The sequence below is a fragment of the Podarcis erhardii genome (assembly GCF_964252035.2).
Source record: "Podarcis erhardii genome assembly, chromosome: 13".
Taxonomy (NCBI): Eukaryota; Metazoa; Chordata; class Lepidosauria; order Squamata; family Lacertidae; genus Podarcis; species Podarcis erhardii.
Genome location: NC_138502.1, coordinates 28920605 through 28942335, shown reverse-complemented (window position 1 = coordinate 28942335; position 21731 = coordinate 28920605). Strand labels below are relative to the sequence as shown.

Sequence of the window (21731 nt, the reverse complement as noted above, 5' to 3'; positions counted from 1 at the left end):
GGAAGGAAGGAAGGCGGCGCGGGACAGCCCAGGCGGATTCCGCAGGGTCTTAGCGCGGCCCGGGATAAGTTGGGGGCTCCGCCCACCAGTTTCTTCCTCTGCCTCCATGAGTAGGGCTGGAGTTCTGGAAAAAGTGAGTCCGATCTACACTATACGATCCCGCGCCCTGAACTGAGGCATCCCAGAAGCTAGCGAGTTGACGTTGCCTGTTGTGGGAGAGACCAAGGTTCTCTTCTCCAAGACCTTATCTTGCTGCTGGCATCATTCATGACGGATCGATAGATCATATTTGTACCCCAATGCATTCAGAACAATGTGTATGAATGACAAAAAAGAAATGCAATGCGAAGTTACCTCACAGCCTAACACAACAAGCAAGCTGAAAACAGCCAGGGAAAAGCAAGTCAACAGCAATGTTGACTTCAACCCAAAGTCTAAAGGAAGAGGCTTACAAACAGATAAAGAACTATATGACTTTTAGAAGACATCCGTAGGAAGCCCTGTATAGGGAAGTTTTTAATGTTTAATGTTTCATTGTGTTTTTATGTTTTGCTGGAAGCTGCCCAGAGTGGCTGGGGAAAACCCACTCAGATGGGCGAGACACACACACACACACACACACACACACACACACACACACACACACACACACACGATAGCAGCTCTGTGAGGGGAAAACTACAGTTCCCAGGGTTCTTTGGGGGAGTCGGGTGCACTGAATGCACTTTAAATGTATGGTGTGGATCTGCCTTGGGATTGGTGGGGCAGTGCCCCTTTTTGCACAATGCACCAGCCTTCACTGCACCCCATAGGCAAGCCAGGAGCTTCCAAACTGTGGCTGTTTTGCAGGTGGGATTCAATCGCAAATCCAGGCTGCACCATTAAACTGGACCTAGTGCTCTACTGCACCACAGACACAGCAACTAATAAAGGCAGAATGATAATAATAATTTATTTATACCCCTCTGGGCAGTATACCATTCTGGGCGGCTTCCAACAAAATATTAAAAAATACATTAAATACATTAATATACATCTGTAACTAATGCACTAGGATTGATCCATGATGTGTTGCAGAATGTATCTGCCCCCAAACACCAGTCTGGATATACCTCAAGCAGTCCAGTTCGTGACTATCGCTTGCATATTTATTTTATTTCTTAAAAAGTATTACCATGATGCATAACAGCCTGTAGAGAGCTTCCTGGAGAGAAAGAGCACCTTCATTTGGGGCTCATTGGAAAACTGCTCCAAAAGAAAACTGCTGTGTAAGGGGCAAGTGGCCGTTCCGGCACTAGGACCTGAATGAAATAGGATTCTTCTTGCCAGGATTTTTTGTTCATTAGAAATCATTTCATTTGCTGTTTTTCAGACATATTTCCTGCTTTTAAAGTTTTTACAAACTGTATGCTGTTGTTCCAGCTCAGTGGATGGGGTTGTAAAAACTTGTTTGCGATCTCAAAAAGCTGCTGCCATATTCAAGACGGACAGCTCCACAAACAACTGCTTGGAGGGGGGATGGAGAAGTTTGGACAAATCCTAACAAAGATTTGAGCACCTGGAATGCTTTGGGTCAGGGTATCTAGTGTGGTGACCACCATGTCTGACCACTGGCTCTCCTGGCTGGGACTTATGGCAGAGTTGGCATCCCAACATCCCAACAATATTGGCACCACATCGTGTTTTTAATATTCTGTTGGGAGCCGCCCAGGGTGGCTGGGGAAACCCTCTTGGATTTACTAACAAACCCAGCCAGATGGGCAAGGTATAAAATAACAACAACAACCACAACCCTCTGACAGACACACACACACACACGCACGCACGCGCGCACACACACACACACATTGGCTCGCTGCCTCCAGAGAAGTCTGTGAATTGCATCTTCTTTGCTTTCTGCATCAGCCATCCAAATATGTGGCTGTAGCGTTGCCTTGATCTCGCTTTTTAATAGTTTCTGGATGGGAAAAAAAATGTCAGTTTGAAAAATGCACTGGTCCTAAAGTCCAGGAAAGAGATGGACGGCGTCCTCTGCTGTACTCTTAATAGGAACTTGAAAACTAGGTCAGAGAGTTTGTATTGTCTGAGGGCAAAGCGTGGTTCCAGTTCCTGGCATGATGTACAGAGCTCCCATCTGTCCCTTATTTTAAGGTATGGTAGGCAGCATAGGGTTTTTTTATCCCCTTCCTGCTTGAAAGCCACAGCCCGGTGGAGCGTATTTCAATAGTCTCTTATTCTTTCCAATTTACAATCTGGCAGGCAGAATACAAAACAGCTTTCCTTGCAAACACTGCCTCCTCCTGCAGAAATCCTGCATTAAATTGCTTTTATCAAGCCCTTCCATTATAGAGGGTTTAAAATCATCCTGACTTCTCTGACTGCCTCTGCTGCAGGCGCAGGTCACAGCACTCTTGAGTACTTGTAACATATGCAAACCCAGTTCTACACAGGTTTACTTAGAAGCAAGTCCCACTGACTTGTTTTTGTTTTTCAGAATATTTTAATTAATTTGTTGTGAAATAACATCGATCAAGTCCAACAAAACCTGTTGATTGTCATGTGCTTACATCAATCACGTGTAAGGAGATTTGAGTGGGGAGACTGTCAGATAACTGGACTATTGAACACATCATCAAGGCCACAAATGGGTGGGGTCCCTCCTTCGCCTCTTAGATAGTTAGAAGGACAAAGCCTGAGTTGAGTGCAGTAATGTGACCTGGAAGCAAAGCAGCAATCAGGAGAGTCTGGTTGAAGAGAGATCTTCATTGGCTCCCAGTACGTTTCCAAGCACGATTCAAAGTGTTGGTGCTGACCTTTAAAGCCCTAAATGGCCCCAGCCCAGTATACCTGAAGGAGTGTCTCCACCCCCATCGTTCAGCCTGGACACAGATCCAGCACCGAGGGCCTTCTGGCGGTTCCCTCATTGCGAGAAGTGAGGTTACAGGGAACCAGACAGAGGGCCTTCTCGGTTAGTGGCGCCCGCCCTGTGGAATGCCCTCCCATCAGATGTCAAGGAAATAAGCAGCTATCTTATGTTTAAAAGACATCTGAAGGCAGCCCTGTTTAGGGAAGTTTTTAATATTGAATGCTGTATTGTTTTTAACACTCAATTGGGAGCCACTCAGAGTGGCTGGGGAAGCTCAGCCAGATGGGCGGGGTATAAATAATAAATTATTATTATATATTATTATTTATGCTGTGAACTCCTCCATCATAGGCTCAGGTTGTATATAAGTAAACCATATATCCTAATGACACCACAGCCTCCTCTGTGTCTTATTCCCAGAAGAAAACACGAATCCTAGGTAAGCAGCAGGAACCCCTGGCATCTCTCACCGTGTGCAACCGTGCAATGAATTTTATTTAAATAAATAGTGTGGATCTGCCCTCTCTCCGACACACACACTTTCTCCATCTTACTGCCACTGTGGAAGATGGCTTGACAGCCTATCTCAATGATCAGGCAGGCTTTCCCTTCATGTGCGGGCCACTTCTCATTCAGGCTGCAGTCCTCAGAAAGTCTTGATGTGGGCAGTTGGAAAGGAGCTGGGTGGAGTGGAAGGGTTGTGGAAGTTGCCCTCTGGGTTGAATAATGAACCGCGCCACAGGGAGCAGGAGAAGAAGTGTGTCTGGGACCCGTTCAGCACCCACAAACCACCCCAAAGATGCCCAAGAGTCTGTGCATGAGCTGAGTTTGAGCCCCTCTCACCGCCATTCCTCCTGCAGTCCATAAAAAGCACCTGAGCCATGGCACCCACTTCCTGTTGTACACATTTACCATTGAATTCAGTGAGGTTCAGTTCCGAGTAGACAGGTATAGGATTATATACCTGAAGGAGCGTCTCCACCCCCATCGTTCAGCCCAGACACTGAGATCCAGTGCCAAGGGCCTTCTGGTGGTTCCCTCACTGTGAGAAGCAAAGTTACAGGGAGCCAGGCAGAGGGGCTTCTCAGTAGTGGCGCCCAACCTGTGGAATGCCCTCCCATCATATGTCAACGAAATAAACAACTACCTGACTTTTAGAAGACATCTGAAGGCAGCCCTGTTTAGGGAAGTTTTTAATGTTTGATGTTTTATCATGTTTTTAATATTCTGTTGGGAGCCGCCCAGAGTGGCTGGGGTGGCCTGGCCAGACAGGCGGGGTGTAAGTTATTTATTTATTTATTTATTTATTTATTCATTCCTGATTTCCAGATACAGTTCCTAATTTCTGGCACTGGTACCTCATAAATCACTGACCACATCCTGCCTTTGTGGAAGGTTTTGGTGGTTGCCTTTTCAATTATCTTTGTCAAGGTGCACTTCCTGTGCCTTCAAATGATCATTTCTGATACTCAACCCCCTCCTTAAGTTTCTGGATGGGGTAGCTTAGTTGGTAAGACACTTAATCTCAGAGTTGCAGGTTCGAGCCCCACGTTGGGCAAAGGACTCTTGCATTGCAGGGGGTTGGGCTAGATGACCCTTGCGGTCCCTTCCAACTCGACAGTTCTATGAGTCTCTCAGGGGGAGGGTTGGTGTGTCTTGGCTTTAGCAAAGAGCGGGCTTATCTGTGGAAGGCTGCACAAAGACCCTTATGGGATGCCAACGGAACAAACACAGACAAAAAGGTTGTGGTTTTGTGTATGTGGAGTTGAATTTTGTGGGAAACTGAGGGTCAAGTCATGAAGCAAACAGAGTGAACTTAGGCAACTGGTCAGACTGGGTTTCCCCTCTTCTCATCTCATATATAGATGGGTACCTAGGCTCCCCTGCATCCTTGGCAAGGAGATGTATCAGTGCCCCCCCCCACAAGAAAATACCAGTGGTATTTGACTCCTACTAAGCTGGCAAAAATGTATAGCACAAGTACAAATGTCTGTTGGAAATGTAAAGGAAAAGAAGGTACTTTTTATCATATGTGGTGGACTTGGAAGGTGGTAAAAGCTTTTTGGGAAACGATATACAGTGGTACCTCAGGTTAAGTACTTAATTCATTCCAGAGGTCTGTTCTTTACCTGAAACTGTTCTTAACCTGAAGCACCACTTTAACTAATGGGGCCTCCTGCTGCCGCCGCGCCACCAGAGCACGATTTCTGTTCTCAACCTGAAGCTAAGTTATTAACCTGAAGCACTATTTCTGGGTTAGTGGAGTTTGTAACCTGAAGAGTATGTAACCCAAGGTACCACTGTACAATGAAATGAAAAAAAAAGAAGTTTAAAATAACCTTTGTTTAAAAAACCCAGAAGCTTTCTTATTAGGAATTACAGGTACCGATATCCCAAAGGACCAGAAAAAGACTTTTTATGTATGGAACAACAGCTGTTTGGATGCTACTAGCCCAGGGATGGAAAGAAGACAAAGTCCCTACCAGAGAAGAATGGCAAACCAAGCTGATGGACCATGCTAAAATGGGAAAGCTGATTAGAAAACTCAGGAATCAAGAGGATAAAAACTTTACAAAAGAATGGGGGAAATGTATAAGCTATTTAAAAGACCACTGTAAGCAGATGGAAACATTGGCAGGATTTTGATTTCACTTGTAGTGTAACAATTACCATGGAAAATATAGATTGATATAATACTTACAGTTTGGAAGAAGAAGCAGTTTTAAAATGATTAAAATGGGACTCCAGGGAGGGGGTGGGGGAAGGTGCTGAGATTTGGAGGAATTTCTATATACAGTTATATTTTTGAAATTTTTTTATCATTTTGTATTGTAAAATCAAATAAAAATGATTTCAAAAAAGAAAAGGACAAAGTTCAATAACCACCAATGACTCTTAAACTGGGCGTTTAACAGCACCATCCTATAAATGTCTAGTCTAGCCCTCCAGGACTTCCGACTGGAACATTACCAATTTGCTCCGCTGGTTCCGCCCTCTTCCCCAGTTTGTGGAATCGCAAGCTACTCAGGCATATATCAGTGGCACAGCTTTATTGGCACAGACACGCAAGAGGAACGGGTCTGGACATTTACAAAACGCTCAAAACTTATTTAGAATCTGCATCGCTGCCTCTTCCTTCCCCACCTGGATTGGCCTGGGAAATGGGTCACTTAGGCCTCTCCTTCCAAGTCCTCAGAGCTTCGCCGTCCAAAGTCCATCCAGCTGGGGTAATGAGCCTCTGGGTCCTGCACTCTGCCAGCAAATTCTGCAGTTGGGGACGAGACACAGTGCGATTAACTTGAAGGCAGGCGGTGGATTGGCAAAACCTGCCCTCGATCTCAGTCCTGCCAGCCCACTCTCTGCACATCATCAAGAGCTGATGGGGTGTACTGGAGTTTTCCTCCTAGGGCAGGGGTCTGCAACCTTTAAGACAAAAAGAGCCACTTGGACCCGTTTCCGAAGAAAAAAAAACTGGGAGCCGCAAAACTCGTCATTATAAAAATAACTTTTTTGTCACTTTTTTATTATTTCTTTGTTTGACCCCTCAGAATTACTCCTCCTCATAGAAATAAACATTAAATTAACAAGCTACCTTTTTTGTGTGTGTGTGTTCTTCACTCCCCTTCAAAACAGTGACCAGCGTACATGCCCCTTACAATGTAGCGGACGGGCGGGAAGGTGACGTTGGGACGGTGTGTGACTAACGCACGCACCGCCCCCATGCGATGTCACAGCCAGTACAGCGCCCGCCACAGTGGGGAGTGTCGGGGCGCACAATGCGCCTCCTCCCCTCGCTAGTATCCGCCCCGGAGCCATGGCAAAGGTGTAAAAGAGCCACATGCGGCTCCGGAGCCACGGGTTGCAGACCCCTGTCCTAGGGCTAATAGCAGCTCCAGGGCAAGGGATTTACATCAAGACCCTGGCAGGGGGGAGATGGCTGGGGGAGAAAACCCCTCCCTGTCTCTGCCTCCAGCATCCTCAGTACTGACTGCCTACCCTCTGCTGCCATTTTAAAACGAAGCGAGTTAGTCACATTCAGTTCATTAATACAATGTACCGTTTTCTCTCTCGCAATTTGGAGGCAATTCCACTACCAATGGAGACCACAAAGTACTTCTTTGGCATCCCGAGTTTCCAAAAGTTAGAGGTTTTAAATTGTGCTCTCAGAGCAGTATGGAAACACTTGAAAACCACCCAGACAGTTTAAAGATTGAAGCCAGGGAGTGGTTTGCCTGTGACTCTCCAGATCTTTTTGGAAGTATGGTTCCCATCATCTTCCCTGATCATTGGGCCATGTTGGCTGAGGCTGATGGGAATCCAAACAGCCGAGGACCACAGGTCTGTCACTCCTGGTTCAATCAATAAGGAGGCAGGTTTACATTCAGACTGGAGTGTCCCCACTCGGCTCACTTCTAATCTGCCTTCCCTGTCCAGGATTGAGGACTGGGGGGAAAATGGCAGTGCAAATTTGAAGCAAAAGCTCGCTTTGCACAGTACTGATCGGCAGCACCCTCTAAGATGTCGCTGAGAAACCTCTTCCTTCATCCTGTAGCGGGTTTTGCATTTAACACTTTAAGCCCCCGCCCCATTAAAACTAATGAGGGGTGAGTGAATGCATGAATACATACTTGCATGTATTAAATACCATGCATGTGGGGAGGAGCAAGACGGAGGGCTGAGCAAATATTTTATTTAATGCTTCGCCTGTAGTTTCATTTGCATGGCCAGCTTGGCGGAGAGAGATGCACACCTGTTAGATCTCTTCGCACTTTGGGAGTGCCTCTCTCGCTCTGAAGGAGCCCAGCCTTCCACTAAGATCATCCGGCAAGGTCTTACTGAGAATGCAGGAAGCATGTGTGTGCAGTTTCTCCTACCTGTACGGAGGTAAGGCAGGAACTGGGCGACCAAATCCTTCTGGTCTTCAGACAGATGTCCTGGCCACTCCCTGCGGATGGGGCCGCCACTGCTGCTCCTCTGCATCCTCTCCTGTTGTGGTCCAGCCTTGGCTTGCCTGCTGAGCCTGCCACCCCCCTGATAGGATGTGGACACAGATCTTAAGAGGCTTGTGGCTATGAAGGTGGTCAGCAGCAGGCTGGTAAGTACCTTGGTGTGCATGCCTGGAACTTGGAAGATAGTAAGAGGAGGACTTTTAAGGGGGGGGGGTGTTGCCCAGCATCAAATAAATTACGGAGCTGATTAAGTTCTATTGCATAGCCTGGATTGCTGTTTACCTACCTTTCGTTAACCTAAAGTACACATTCATGCCATCATGCATTTGCTAGCCTTTAAAGTCTAAACTAGTGGTTCCCAGTTGGTGGTCTGAGGACCCACCAGTTGTACCACCGGCCAACCAGATGCCTGCAAGCAGCTCTACTACGCAGCCCCAGGAACTGGTGTTAAGAGGCACTGCCTTCAATACCAGAGACAGCACACCACTGCCATGATTGTAGTAGCCATTAGAATCATAGAATTGTTGGAAGGGACCCCAAGAGTTATTTAGTCCAAGCCCCTGCAATGAAGGAATCTCAACTAGAGCATCCATGGCAGATGGCCATCCAACCTCTGCTTAAACACCTCCAAGGAAGGAGAGTCCACAACCTTCTGATGGAGATGGTTCCATCGTCAAACAGTTCTTATTTGCCTTATTTCCATGTAGTTCCTCCAACCCCTTTTTAAAGCCACGTTGATAGCCATCAGAACAGATCTCTCTGTTTCAGTCTGCACTCTGCAGAAGCATGCCCCTTTGCCTGTCCTGAATCTTTTAGATCTAGCATCTAAAAAACCCTATCTACTCACAAGTAGCCTTTCCCAACTGGACGTCTTCCAGATGTCTTAGACTACAACTCCCCATCAGTCTCAGTGGATAGGTGTTATAGTCCCAAACACCTGGATGGCACCTGGTTGGGGAAGGCATGACTCAAGGATTCCTTCTCCTTACCTGTCAGGAGTCCTCCGTCAGTGCTCTGCTTCTGTCTCAACAGGATTCTCTCTTCTCTAAAGCAGTGAGGTGCCCTCTTAAAGGCTTGTTGGCTTGCTCCTCCCCTTGATGGAGAGAGCTCCTCCTACTCTCTTTTACATCAGCGGTACAGGATCAATTCCTGCGGCGGGGGGGGGGGGGGCGGTATCTTTCCGCCCATTCCTTTCCTATCTTTTATTGGTCACCAGTGAAAGCTGCTTTCCTGCAGCCACTTAAAACTCAGATAAGCCGTTTCAATAAAAGTCCAGCATTCTGAAGACTGTTCAGCCTTCCCCAACCCAGTGCTCTCCAGATGTTGTTGGACTCCAGCTCCCATCATCCCTTGCTGGCACAGCCAATGGTCAGGGATGATGGGAGTTGTATTCCATACCATCTGGAGAGCACCGGGTGGAGAAGGCGGGTGTAAGGCAACTCGACAGGAGCTAGATTTCTTGGGGGTCTGTTTTAAGGGGACAGTGGGAGGTGGTAGCATAGGTCAAGCCCCTGTCTATCTTCTTACAGTTATCATCCCCCAAGCCTCCTCAAATCTCAGTTTTTTTCCTTGGGTAGCTTTAAAAGAGGATATGCCTTTGAATACCAGTTGCTGTGAATCACAGGTCAACACACACCACAATTGCCTCATTATGTAAATCATGTTCAGAATACCACAACACAATACATTGAAACAGTGAATCAAACAATCCAGAATAAAACAAATTCAAGCTTCAAGGAAAATATTTCAAACCCTCCAGCTTGCAGGATTTCCACAGGTAAAAAGGTGAAGTACCCTTGGATGGTTAAGTCCAGTCAAAGGCAACTATGGGGTTGCGGTGCTCATCTTGTTTTCAGCCCGAGGGAGCTGGAATTTGTCCAGACAGCTTTCCGGGTCATGTGGCCAGCATGACTAAATCGCTTCTGATGCAACAGTACCCTGTGGCGGAAACCAGAGCGCGCAAAAATGCTGTTTACCTTCCCACCACAGTGGTACCTATTAATCTACTTGCACTGGCATGCTTTGGAACTGCTAGGTTGGCAGGAGCTGGGACAGATCAACAGGAGCTCACCCCGTCACAGGGATTTGAACCGGGGATTGATCGGCAAGTCCAAGAGGGTCAGTGGTTTAGACCACAGTGCCACCTGCATCCCGTTTCCACAGAAACCTGGCTTGCCACAGTGAAAACAGGGTGCTAGGCTAGATGGGCCCCTGACCTGATCCAGCAGTCTCATGTTATGTCCTTATGTAGAAAAAGTCCTGCAGCTGTATAACCTTCTGAGCACATACAGATACATATGAACCAGTTTTGACAGAGAGGTAAACCTGACCTAGCAACTGTCTGAACATCACAACGAAGTCTTGGTGTTTGAGGAGGGAGGGGGACAGAATTTAAATGGAAACCAAGGGTACTTGACAACAAAGCATGCATTAAAATAGTTTATTTTAAAAATAGAGCACATCAGCCATCACAATGCCACTGGAGGAGGTGGAGAACGATCTAACAGCGACGGAAAAGAAACCACACTCCACTAAAAGCATCTTTGAAGTCTTAAGTGGCAAGGAAGGACCTCAGCAGCAAATGCTCTCTGTGTAAAGATGAAGTTTGTTTTTCAGATGCAATCCTTTGATCATCTTCTTGCTATTTCCCCTCATCTTCTTTGTGGAGCAAAAATACTTTGATGATGCATAGCTAGATCATCTTAAAAAGTGTCAACTTGCTACCATAAGAGCTGTTAAGAAAGTGGGACTGTAAACATAGCCTCATAACATCCATCATGTAAGGCAATAAATTTGTATTTTGTTACCTTCTTCCCGCTACCCACTGCCTGCCATTCTGGTTTCCTGAAATAGCATGTTGAGCTTAAAAGCTCCGCAGATTGCTGCCATCCCCAAACTCTCATCTTTCAATGCCAGAAATTAGAAAAATAAAAAAGGAAGCTTTAGGCCTAGATAAATGCAAACTGCGGGAGGTAGCGGAAGACAGAAGTGCCAGGCGTGCTCTGGTCCATGGGGTCACGAAGAGTCGGACACGACTAAACAACGACAAAATGCATTGAATTCCTACCATAAGACACCAGCCTCATACAAACCAAGGCCGTTTTGAAGATCTAGGAGGCTGCCAGTCCAATAAGAAACAACTTCAGGTACGTTGATCAAAACAACACAACGCAAAACCATTTTCAAACACGGCAAAAGGCTGATGGGATGCACAACTGACTTGTGGTTCCTTAGCTTGCACTTCTCCATTTTATCCCAAAACTATCTTTGAATGGGAAAGAAAAATACATGAGACACCAAACACAATAGCTCCCTCTCTGGTCTTTATTTACTGCCATGCATCCAGAGCAGGTAAAAAAATTGGTCAAACTAGGATATCCATTCAGCTGAAACAGTATAGTTTGCGTGTAATGATGTTGTATTATAAATAAGAATTGCCAATGCTTTAAAAAAACAAAACTGAACAGAATTTACCCACAGAGCAAACAGGGTCTGGCATCATCTTGGAGTGAAAATGGCAGGCATCGCGGCAGTGGCAGTATCACTGGCTGAGAATGCTAAGGGCTCCAGCATGGCTGAATTAGAGAAATGCCCAGGTGGGGGGGGGGGTTCAGCTTAGCTACGAGAAAGACATGTCTCAGGTTTGCAGTCTCTAGGCCAGGGGCAGCAAACATGGTGCCCCCCCCAAAGATGCAGACTACATTTCCCATAATCCCTCACCACTGGCTACATCGGCTGGGTCCGATGGGAGTTGTAGGACTACCTGGAGAACACTATTTTGGCTATGCCTGCTCTTGGTCCACACAGTTAGTAGCCTGCCAGTGTGGAGAGGGGATGCCATGCCTCTTTACCCACTCCTCAAAATAGACCACATGGGCACCAGAGTAACTTTACAAGAGGAAGGTTTGGTCTTGCGTTACCAAGCCCTGTGCTGCAGTCATCACAAAGTTGCCTAGATTCACTGGTGATTTCCATCCACCTCCCGTCTCCTCTGACACCTCTCCTTCCTGTAGCATCTTGCGTAAGATGGATGCATCAGCCCATGAGGCTGTTGCTTAAACAAACCCTTTTCTTGGGAATAATAGCAAGGGAAAAGGGCAATTAGATGGGAAAGTAACCGATTCAGCACTCCCTTCCGAGAGGAACACAAACAATTTATTCTACCATTACTGGAAGATTAGGAAGACGTGCTTTCCTGCTAAGACCATGCTACCTATTTGTGCTTGATTTATGACTTTCCAGTTGGACATCCTGTCTAGTTTAAACAGTGTCAGATGTGGAGGTAGGGCTGCTACTGCTTTCCCTGCCCAGCCGCTCCACTTCTCTGGACTGAGGCTATGACTCTAAAGGGGCGGACTAACAGGCAGCAATTCTAGTAGGGAAGCTTTGAATCACAGTGTATTCTACCATGACTGGATTTTTCGCTGAATAAAATGTGGTCAAGTATCAATTTGCAAATGTCACAGATGGGGAGAAAGCAGCCCCGATAGAATTTTTGCATGCTATGCTGCTAAAGTTGGCATCTCACAGAAAAACTATGTGGATCTATGGAACACATTTCATTAGAATTCAAGATTTAAAAACAAAACAGGAAGGTCAGTGCTCTTTGCATTTGAAGATACACAGCAGCTTACAAAATACCTGGAAATATTTCATGCCAGTATGAACCATTTTGAACTTTATAGGCAGGAGGTTCCTGCATTTTGTTGCCCCCCCCCCCCGGATCACAGTTAGTTTGATTGCTCTATATGGCCTATATTGGTGGTGTGTGTGTGTATATGTGTGTGTGTGTATATATCCTTCATGTGGAGAGGGTGCTCAAAACATTCCTTATCTTATTTTCCTATGATCCAAGTCTTCCCATTTGCCTTTATTAATTTCCCTTGTTCTTTGAAGTTTCTGTTGCCCACACCTGCTCAGACAACTTGCTACTCAGTGAAGTCTCAAAATAGCAGTTTGCCTCTTCCACTACATAATGAAAATTTCTACTGTTCACCTTTTTCTTACATTATTTTCAGCACGGTCTTTGGGATGACAAGGGAATACTGGTGGTCCCCAGAAAGCACTCCAAGAAACTTTGCCATAGTTTAATTCCCTGCAACAGCCAGGAGAATTCAGTGTGATTCAAGAAGTAAGCAATGAGTTCCCTCTTGTGTTTGACTACTGGCACTGCAATTATTTCATGCGCACATCCACACTAATGTCTTGCCAAAGTGTGCACTGAAAATTGCAAGGCGGCCAAGATTGAACAAACTCCTACACTTCTGAACAAACTTACTAAGGGGGTGTTAGGAAGTCCCCCACTGCACTAAATATGATCATTCTATTTTCTCTTATCTGGAAGCAAAGTACTTATGCAGTACATTTTACCTTTCTTGTTCAGTTGTAAGATGGCTAGAATGTAGACATATCATTGTATATAAAACAATCAACGTGAGCAAAATAAACTGTGGGCACACAGTAGCTGCTTGCCGTCACGTTACTTGACTATTTCTCTCTTGAAAGAGTACAATTTTTCAAGTTGATAAATGGGCATGGAAATCCACTCCATCAGCCAGTCAAGTTCAAACTCAATAGCCAGGAGCTTATTTGCCACTAATGTATCAGAACCAAATTGGCTCTAACACTCACATAAAAAAGGAAAGAGACTAATCGACTCTTGACTTTTAATAGATGAGAAAAGGATTGATAGGAAAGTATTAACAAGGAGTCACTCAGTGGAAAGTCACATCCACAGGATAACGTGTTGACAAGCCAAGTGCGTATAAATACTGTGGAATGGAGACAGCCCAGTTTTAAAAATCAATTCCATCGCTACACAGTATACCGTGCCAACTGTTTCAGATTGCATACTGGCTAAATATTTGAGGAACCTTTTTTAACATTCACGAGACTTGTGTATGCATGCTTAGTATTTTTGTACATAACCATCACCTGAATAAGCACAAGTTATTAGTGTTACTGATTTATGTTCTAGTAGACTGGCTTTGCCCATCAGCCTGCAAGATACGTTCGTCCACACACTAGATTTTAGCTCCTGATACACACACAATATATGCCCCATACCAGCTACTAAGTTTTTGAACTGTGCTTAGATTTTAAATACTCCCAGCTCTATCTTCCCTGCAAATACAGTGACTAGGCTAGAAAACTGGGGCACTTCCTGCAAGTGTTAGTTACATAATTGTTTACCTCAGCCATTTCCCTATTTGGAATTAAGTTTTAGCACCATAAATGCAACCTTTGGGCCACTAAATGAAACATTTGGCACCAACAAATGATTTAGAACCACCACATATACAGTGGGATAGGCCCCTTTGTTGTAAGGACTTTTGTCACACCCCAAAAAGAAAAATTCCATGTGGAGCTCAAAATGCCTAAACTTGAAATAATTTAAGTGTTTGTGTGGAAACTGACCCCTTAGTGGAATCTACAAGCTCTACCCTGGGCCAGATCTCTTTAGCTTTCTTAGTGTATCAGGACCACCTCTAGCTATCCTTGTTATTACTATTGCAGGAATACACCCATGAGCTTCTTCACCCTACCCATCTTTTACCAATGGCACAAGCAGAACTTCCTATCTGTAAAGCCCAACTGAAGCACTTTACATATTAAGCTCACTAAACTTTGGTACTCATTTAAAGTAACTCTCAACCCTCAGTCTCTTTAGGCTGCATTAACACAAACATCCCCAAGTACACTGCTACACAAACGGTCTAACCAATATAATGATGCAGTATACTACAGTGATCATCCCTCAGCATTGTGATGCAACTCCAAGGTCAGCAGGCCAATTATGTTGGGGATACCAGGGCATGGTGTTGCTTTGTACTTTTCCTGCCCCTTCCACCTAAACTCAGAATTTATCTCCTGAACCTCTACTTTGGGCAGTGCTTAAAAGTCTGTTTATAGTCAGAACAGATAGGTAGCCGTGTTGGTCTGCCATAGTCAAAACAAAACAAATTCCTTCCAGTAGCACCTTAAAGACCAACTAAGTCAGTTCTTGGTATGAGCTTTTGTGTGCATGCACACTTCTTCAGATACACTGAAGTGTATCTGAAGAAGTGTGCATGCACACGAAAGCTCATACCAAGAACTGACTTAGTTGGTCTTTAAGGTGCTACTGGAAGGAATTTGTTTTGTTTTGACTATAGTCAGAACATCACCTTCCTCTGGAGATGCCTACAACTTTAGGTCAGAGTGGCACAGATCAAATGTAGTTTGTGAACTACTACTTCAGCTGACAAAAAAACCTATAGATGTATCCTTTAGCAGGGTATTGAAATGACAAGGAAACGGTTTCTGAAAATCATTTTTATTTAAATAAGTGTTTAAATACATTTCACAGAACATCAGGACTTGAACCAAGAAAGCTGTTGCTTCACAGGGTCATTAGTTGTTAAAAGCAGCACTCCACAATGACAAACCTATTTTAAAACTGCTCCCTTAACTTTAAGCCACAGATTGAGTCTGCTATTGATCGGTCTGGGAACGGGGACTTTGGTTTCCACATCCCCCAATACCTTTGAAGGAAGATTCCTTCAGATGTACAAAGGCAATTCAGACCCCAGCTCTGCACTCTGCCACTTAAGTGTCACAGTTCGTTCCAGACAAGCACCTCTAGTTATTAGCCTCAATTTCTATGACATAGTGGCCTGAAAGTTTTTTATAAAGTCCCCAACACAGCCAAAACATTCATGGCCTCTTATCAGAAGTGTCTTGTGTAGAATAAGCTTCTGGCTTTACACCATAACTGGGCCTGGTTTAAATGAGGAACAGCAAGACGACACAACGTGGGCTCTTGTCAGTTTATTACATTGCTGAGTTACACTAGTCCAGACTAAGGGGAACCTGATGCGATTACATTATGCAAGCTTGCTTGTTTTTAAACTAGTGATGCGGGGCACAAGGAATTTCTCATCTCAGGGAAGTCTGCCCCCTTGAGACTTTGGCGAGCCACAGGCACTTAAAACCCATGGACTTTCAGCTGGTCGTCTTTAGCCAGTCCAATCTGCAGAAAGAAAGAGAGAAGTGATTGTGGCTTCAAACACCAACTCATGAATGCAGTCTGTACAACAGGGTGTCTTTAAAAACTCAGCAGCTCGATAGCCACCACACACACCAACACAAGCTAAATCCAGTTACTTTACAGGCTGTGCGATTGTCTTAATTCAGTTGCTGCGATCCATCATGAACCTATTCAACCCTATGCCAATCTTAAAATGCAAGAACAGAAGCAATAAGCCAAACAGGAGCTTTAAGGACTCCCTTGAAATGCTCACCTCAACAAGGAACTGACATATGTTCTTTCGCTGGTCCCCTTGAAGCTGAATCACCTCTCCATACTCTGGGTGCTCAATCACAGTACCATTGCAGGCAAATTTCTACAGACATAAAAATCACGTATTAAATATAAATCTCAGAGCATTTTATTGGGGGGGGGGGAGGAGCTTTGCCACAATATACACTGAGATGTCCAAGAAACAGATAGCCTATCAACCAAAGCACAAGCCTCTTTTGACACACCTCCAAGTTCTCTCTGGGAAAGATAGAAGCTTCTCCTACTCACCTTCTTGAAGGCTTTCACCAGTTTCTTTTTATCATAATCATCGGCGATGCCCTGGACTGTGGTGAGGGTTTTTCTGCCGTTTCTCTGCTGGATCCTTATATGGATGTAGTCCTCAGTCCCAGCAGGAAGTAAGTCATCACCCTTACTTGCATCAGCAAAGGGGTCTGGAAAGAGAAAAAAGTGTTAAAAGCTACACAAAGGACACGGCACCCTTGCTAAGAAACGCAAAGGTGCCTATTTTTGTTGCTGGGTAAGCTTAAAATGCCTCCTTCTCAACATCATCCACAACACTTCATATTCTTGTTCGAAAGCCCAGGAGCTATGAACTATGCACCAAACAAAGTGCCATTGATGAACTGCTCAGCCACAAAGAAAGGAGTTGGCATGAGAGCCACAGTGTTACTCCACCACTGATGCGGGCCTTTTCCATGACACCCGGTTACACAGTACTTTGCTCTCTTCCTCTTGCAGGCCCTGAAAACAGGCCCTTTCCTCTCGGGCCACGTGACACCCGTCGAGCCGCCTCTCCCTGTCCCGAAGCCCCTCCCTCGTCTCCGGCTGACGCAACCGCCAAGAATTAGCAACTGCGTCAGTGAAGGGGGGGGGGAGAGAAGAGAAGAGAAGAGAAGAGAAGGGAAGATGGCAGTGGCTGCTCAGCAAACGCCACATCCCGGGGCCTCACCAAGACGCACAGAAAGAAACAAGCATACTGATTCCCCCCCCCAAATCTGCCTTTGCCGCAGCCCCCGTGGCCGATCAATCCTCTTAACAGAAAAACACCCCTCCCCACTAGAAAAAAACCCATTACTTGCGCTAAGCCCCCCCCCCAATTCCTACCAAACGCACTTCCCTCCCCCCATCGCTTCCAATACCCCCAAAGCCCCCGCTACTCAGGCTAAGGATATGCGACCCCCGCCCCGCTTTCCACCCTATCGAAAAGTATTTCGCTCCCCCCCCCCATTATTCTGGCTTCATGCCAACCTCGATCTAAGTTCTTTATCCTCCATTACGCATCTCTCCGCCCCACAAAAAATACCCCCAACAGCACCGCGGTCAAGCGGCTCCTCCCCATTTACCCCCCTCTCCCCCATTGTCCCCCCTCCCCACGCGGAAACAGGCTCCGCCCCCTCTACCGCAGCCATGGCTCCGCCCCCCGACTTCGCCCCCCCCCCTCGTCCCTTTTCGAAAAATGCCCCCCTCCCTCACCCCCAGTTTCCAGTCAGCCTCTTCTCTCTCGCCCTAGTTCCGGCCCCGCTCGGGCCTCGCCCTTTGTCCCGACATTAGAGGCCTGCTCGCCTCCGCAGAGGCCTTCCCTCGCTTAAGGACCAACCGACGACACCCCCCCCAACGGTTTCCCCTCAGGCTCGTTTTTGACCCCCCCTTCTGCCCGCCCCACAGAAACCTGAGGCTTCCTGCCTATTTGGGTCCCCCCCCCCTCCGGCCGGTGTCCTCACCGAAGGAGTGGAGGTTCTGAATAGCGGACATACGACGCGCTTCGCTTCGCTTTTTCCCGGGTCGGAGGCAACTGCAGCGACGGCGAAAGGCGGACGCGACGAAGTAAACGGCTCTTCAACCTCTGTGAGGGGGCACCAAAAAAAGGAAAAGGCAGCAGGAAGGGCGGAGCCACAAGGCCGGCCGTTTATATAGTGGGTAGGCTTTTGTGACGTCAGCGCGCACCGGGAGGCGAGGGAAGGGATTGGCTAGAAAGGGAAACGGGGTGTGTTTTGAGAAGAGGGGGGGACTAACGCGCACAACCCCGCTGGAGGGGGATGGGAGGAATCAAGGCTGCGGCTGTGCAGCCGTCACGCTCAGGCCCTTTCCTCCTTCTCCACTCCTGCCCCGCCCGTAGCCGCGTATTTGTGCTGCCCCAGCACGCCTGCGCAGTGGAGCGAGGGAGGCGACGGGAAACTGGACACGACTGGATTTCCCCCCCCCTTGTGACGTCGTCGCGCGCTAGGGCTTGAGGGGGATTGGACAACAAAGAACGTAGCGCGGGGAGGGGGCGCTGCGCACTTTCTAAGGGGAGGGGGGGAAAGGCAGGCGGGAAGGGAAAAAGTTGTGGAGGCGGAGGGAAGCGAATGTTTGGCGCATGCGCGTTGTTGCGTGAGGCATTTTTTTCCCCCAGGGTGTGAGTTTGTGTGTGCTTTGTTTGCTTGTGATTTGCGTTTGGTAGTCATGATCATCTCCAGTGTCATCCTTTTTTTAAAGAAAAAAAAACAAAGAGCATTTTAGGGTCCTGAAATGTGAAGTCTCTCTAAGGGAAGCCTATTCCTTGGTAGGAGGAAGTGCACTCTGTACATGCCCAGAGGCGCCCCCTTTTTCATTGAAAAGATCACGTTCTGCTACGCAGGAAAAAGATAAGTCATCCACGGAGTTCAGTAGCTACATCAAATCAAGCCTGTTTTCATTGGGGCTGAGGTGAATAGCGCCCCATTTCAATCGACCCTTCGCAAGATTCAGATTAGTACCAGTATGTCCTAAATTATCAAACAAAACAACAGCCAACTTCTCCAAATAAATTTGACCCAGTTCATTGATTACCTTTTCCTGTCCTTAGAAGGGCTGCACAACAGGCAGAAACTTGACAAGTGAAGCAGGGGCAGCGCACCCTTGTACCATAAAAAAGTTGAACTTCTGCCTGCTGTGGAGAAGGGACAACAAGTGCTGGTAGCTCTATCTGAGCTTCAGCTCTGGCTCAGTGTCTTGGGACCCTAGCATCTAACATTTTGTGGTAGTTTAATCATCATCTATGGCAGACAGATGAGCAGCAGCCCTTTTTTATCCCTCTTCAGAGTTGGGCAGAGGGGCCTTCTCTCTTTTTATATATATAATGTTTATTAAATTTCCTGTTTTACAATTTAGAACACTCATTTAAATATCCTTAAAATATCAGTGACTTCCCTTCTTCGCTTTCCATGGTTCATTTTGCATATCATAAATCCCTGCATATTTTACATAAAATAAACCATTCAGTATTTCATGATTACATCCATCAAAACTTATTTACACTGTTGAATTTATCTTAATGCTGCCGACCTTTTCAAGTGTACACAATTCCCCCCCATATATTCAAAATATTCAATAAACATTTTCCAATCTTCTCTAAACAGATGTTCTTCTTGTTTTCTTATTCTATATGTTAACTCTGCGAGTTGCACATAATCTGTCTGTTTAAGTTGCCATTCTTCTTTAGTTGGGTCCTCTCTCGTTTTCCATTTTGGGGCTAACAAACACGGGCCGCAGTAGTAGGATACATAAATAACATTTTTTGACACCTGGGAATTTCCATCTGAATTATCCCCAATAAAAAGGACTCTTTTTTGGGGGGGGGGAGTACTTTTAAACATTTTTTTCAATTCATTATGGATTATTATGGATTGAATGACAATGAATCCATAACCACAGAGGGGCCTTCTCAATGCAATTCAGAAATAGAAACACCTAATCCCGTTCCTTCGTCCTTTTAATCCAGTCAGTTATCTTGGTGATTTGTACTGTCTGTGCGTATTAAGCCAATAAAAGTTTTATCCTTAGGTCAAACATTTTGAAAGCCAGATCTACCTCAGCTGAGGCGATACTTGGGATTTTGTTGTCTCAGTTTCTCAGGAGAGACAAGCAAAACAAAGACAAAAAAACAAAACCTTTTATGTGTAGGCTCCTCTATAAAATAATAGACCTCCTTAGTCAGCAATTAATTAGCTGGGAGAATGATGCAACATGAATACTGCAGAAATGTCTGGACTTGGCAGTGAATTTTGTGAGTTTCTGAGCAGTAACTTCAGAACAGATTCCAGACCGTCTGGAATTCATGTGAGGCCCCAAACGTACGGTTTCCTGTTTCCCCCCCGCTGCTGCAGCATGCATGCATGTGTGGGAGCTTTGATGACTGGACATCTCCCCCTACTCGGGGGAAAAAATGCCACAGAGCTGGCTCTCTGCCTCCGCATGAGCTGTTGCCATCACGTGATACCAGGGCCTCTCTTTCACATTGCACATATTTCAGATTTCCAAAATACTGCTGATGTCCAGTTTGTCCAAACTACTGAAATGAACCAGTTAATGGGGCAGCATGCACCCCATTCTTTCCTCTGTGAATTCCTCCTCTTCAATTGCAACTCCCTTGCCTCCATCGTCCTTGACTTGGGACATGGCAATCCATGTTCTGGTAACTTCCAGACTGGATTATTGTAGGGTGCTCAGACCTGGGGCTGCCCTTGAAGATGACCCAGAAACTTCAGCTTGTCCAAAATGCAACAGCCAGATTATTGGCTTTGGAACTCATAATAATCCTTGTTCCAAAACAGCTGCATTGGCTGCTTGTTAGTTGCAGGCCGCATTCAAGGTGTTCACAATAGTGTGCGGATTTTGACGAATGCTGGAGACAGACCTCTTTGGCACCTGAGATAGGTGTTTTCAGAACTCACCCTATTATTGTGAATGTAACACGTTTTAACATTTTTCTTGTGATAACCATCTGGCACCTGTTGGTTAAGGTGGGTAATAATAATAATAATAATAATAATAATAATAATAATGATGATGATGCTCCTGGAGCTTCATGCATACGCTTCAACATTTCTCTGATGAAAATAGGGATGTCCTGTTCAATACTAATACTAATACTAATATTAATGCTAATACTAATATTTATTCCCAGCCCTTCTGATTGGGTTGCCCCAGCCACTCAGGGGCGGCTTCCAACATATTTAAAAACATAATAAAACATTAAATATTTAAAAACTTATCTATACAGGGCTGCCTTCAGATGTCTTCTTAGTATAGTTACTTATCTTCTTGGCTCAGGGGTCGCATAACTCCATGCCCTCCAACATTACTCCAATGAAAACATGGACATCCTGCCCTACCCTCCAACATTTTTCCAATGAAAATAAGAAAATTGGGACATTCTGGAACCAAACCAGAAACTGGGATGGCTTCTGTAAGTCCGGGACAGTCCCTGGAAAATAGGGACACTTGGAGGGTCTGTTCATGTTTCCTGCTGCTTAACTGGGATGTTCACTCTTCTTTTTCACCTGCTACTAGGCTGGAAGCTACTTGAACCTTATAACGGCACAACCTGCTTTCTATCGCCAGTTGCCAGATCTTCCTTGAATTGGTTTTGGCCCTGGGGCTCCTAGGTGCTTGACCCCTATAGTAAAGCAATGCAGAGAAACATCTGGATGTTATTTTCCTATGACTATGACTCCCCAGCTGGAACCAGAACATACCTGCCCAAACCTGATTTGTATTTTCTGTGTGGTGCAGAGCACATAAACAGGCTCTCAAACATAGACTCCGTTGGATGACCTTGCACCAGATTGTCTATAAGCCTTTCCACAGAGGAATG

The 21731-nt window shown here is 45.8% G+C and overlaps 2 protein-coding genes across 3 annotated transcripts; both read right to left on the bottom strand.

The window, feature by feature from the left end:
- Positions 1 to 5899: 5899 nt before the first annotated feature.
- LOC309328257 (uncharacterized protein) lies at positions 5900 to 10676 on the bottom strand. 2 transcript variants are annotated; one of them, XM_081838337.1, is made up of 3 exons: positions 10032 to 10676; positions 7741 to 7989; positions 5900 to 6131 (listed from the first exon to the last, which is right to left on the bottom strand). In XM_081838337.1, the coding sequence occupies exons 2-3, from the start codon at positions 7979 to 7981 to the stop codon at positions 6037 to 6039; spliced, it is 336 nt and encodes a 111-aa protein (XP_081694463.1). In that variant the 5' UTR covers positions 7982 to 7989; positions 10032 to 10676; the 3' UTR covers positions 5900 to 6036. The 2 variants fall into 2 exon arrangements, with proteins under 2 accessions (XP_081694463.1, XP_081694464.1); XM_081838338.1 differs by lacking the exon at positions 10032 to 10676 and adding an exon at positions 8805 to 8970.
- A 4438-nt stretch (positions 10677 to 15114) lies between these two features.
- On the bottom strand, positions 15115 to 18017 carry EIF1 (eukaryotic translation initiation factor 1). The gene is made up of 4 exons (XM_081836696.1): positions 17839 to 18017; positions 16385 to 16548; positions 16098 to 16199; positions 15115 to 15826 (listed from the first exon to the last, which is right to left on the bottom strand). The coding sequence occupies exons 1-4, from the start codon at positions 17867 to 17869 to the stop codon at positions 15782 to 15784; spliced, it is 342 nt and encodes a 113-aa protein (XP_081692822.1). The 5' UTR covers positions 17870 to 18017; the 3' UTR covers positions 15115 to 15781.
- Positions 18018 to 21731: the final 3714 nt, after the last annotated feature.

What these genes read in the sequence shown, in the direction of transcription:
- EIF1 (XM_081836696.1), bottom strand. Translation starts at nt 17,869, where the DNA reads ATGTCCGCTATTCAGAACCTCCACTCCTTCG. An exon ending in TCAGAACCTCCACTCCTTCG is followed by an intron (nt 16,549 to 17,838) that starts GTGAGGACACCG and finishes TTCTCTTTCCAG; the next exon opens with ACCCCTTTGCTGATGCAAGT. An exon ending in TGGTGAAAGCCTTCAAGAAG is followed by an intron (nt 16,200 to 16,384) that starts GTGAGTAGGAGA and finishes TTATGTCTGTAG; the next exon opens with AAATTTGCCTGCAATGGTAC.
- LOC309328257 (XM_081838337.1), bottom strand. Translation starts at nt 7,981, where the DNA reads ATGCACACCAAGGTACTTACCAGCCTGCTGCTGACCACCTTCATAGCC. An exon ending in CCTGCCTTACCTCCGTACAG is followed by an intron (nt 6,132 to 7,740) that starts GTAGGAGAAACT and finishes CCCCAACTGCAG; the next exon opens with AATTTGCTGGCAGAGTGCAG.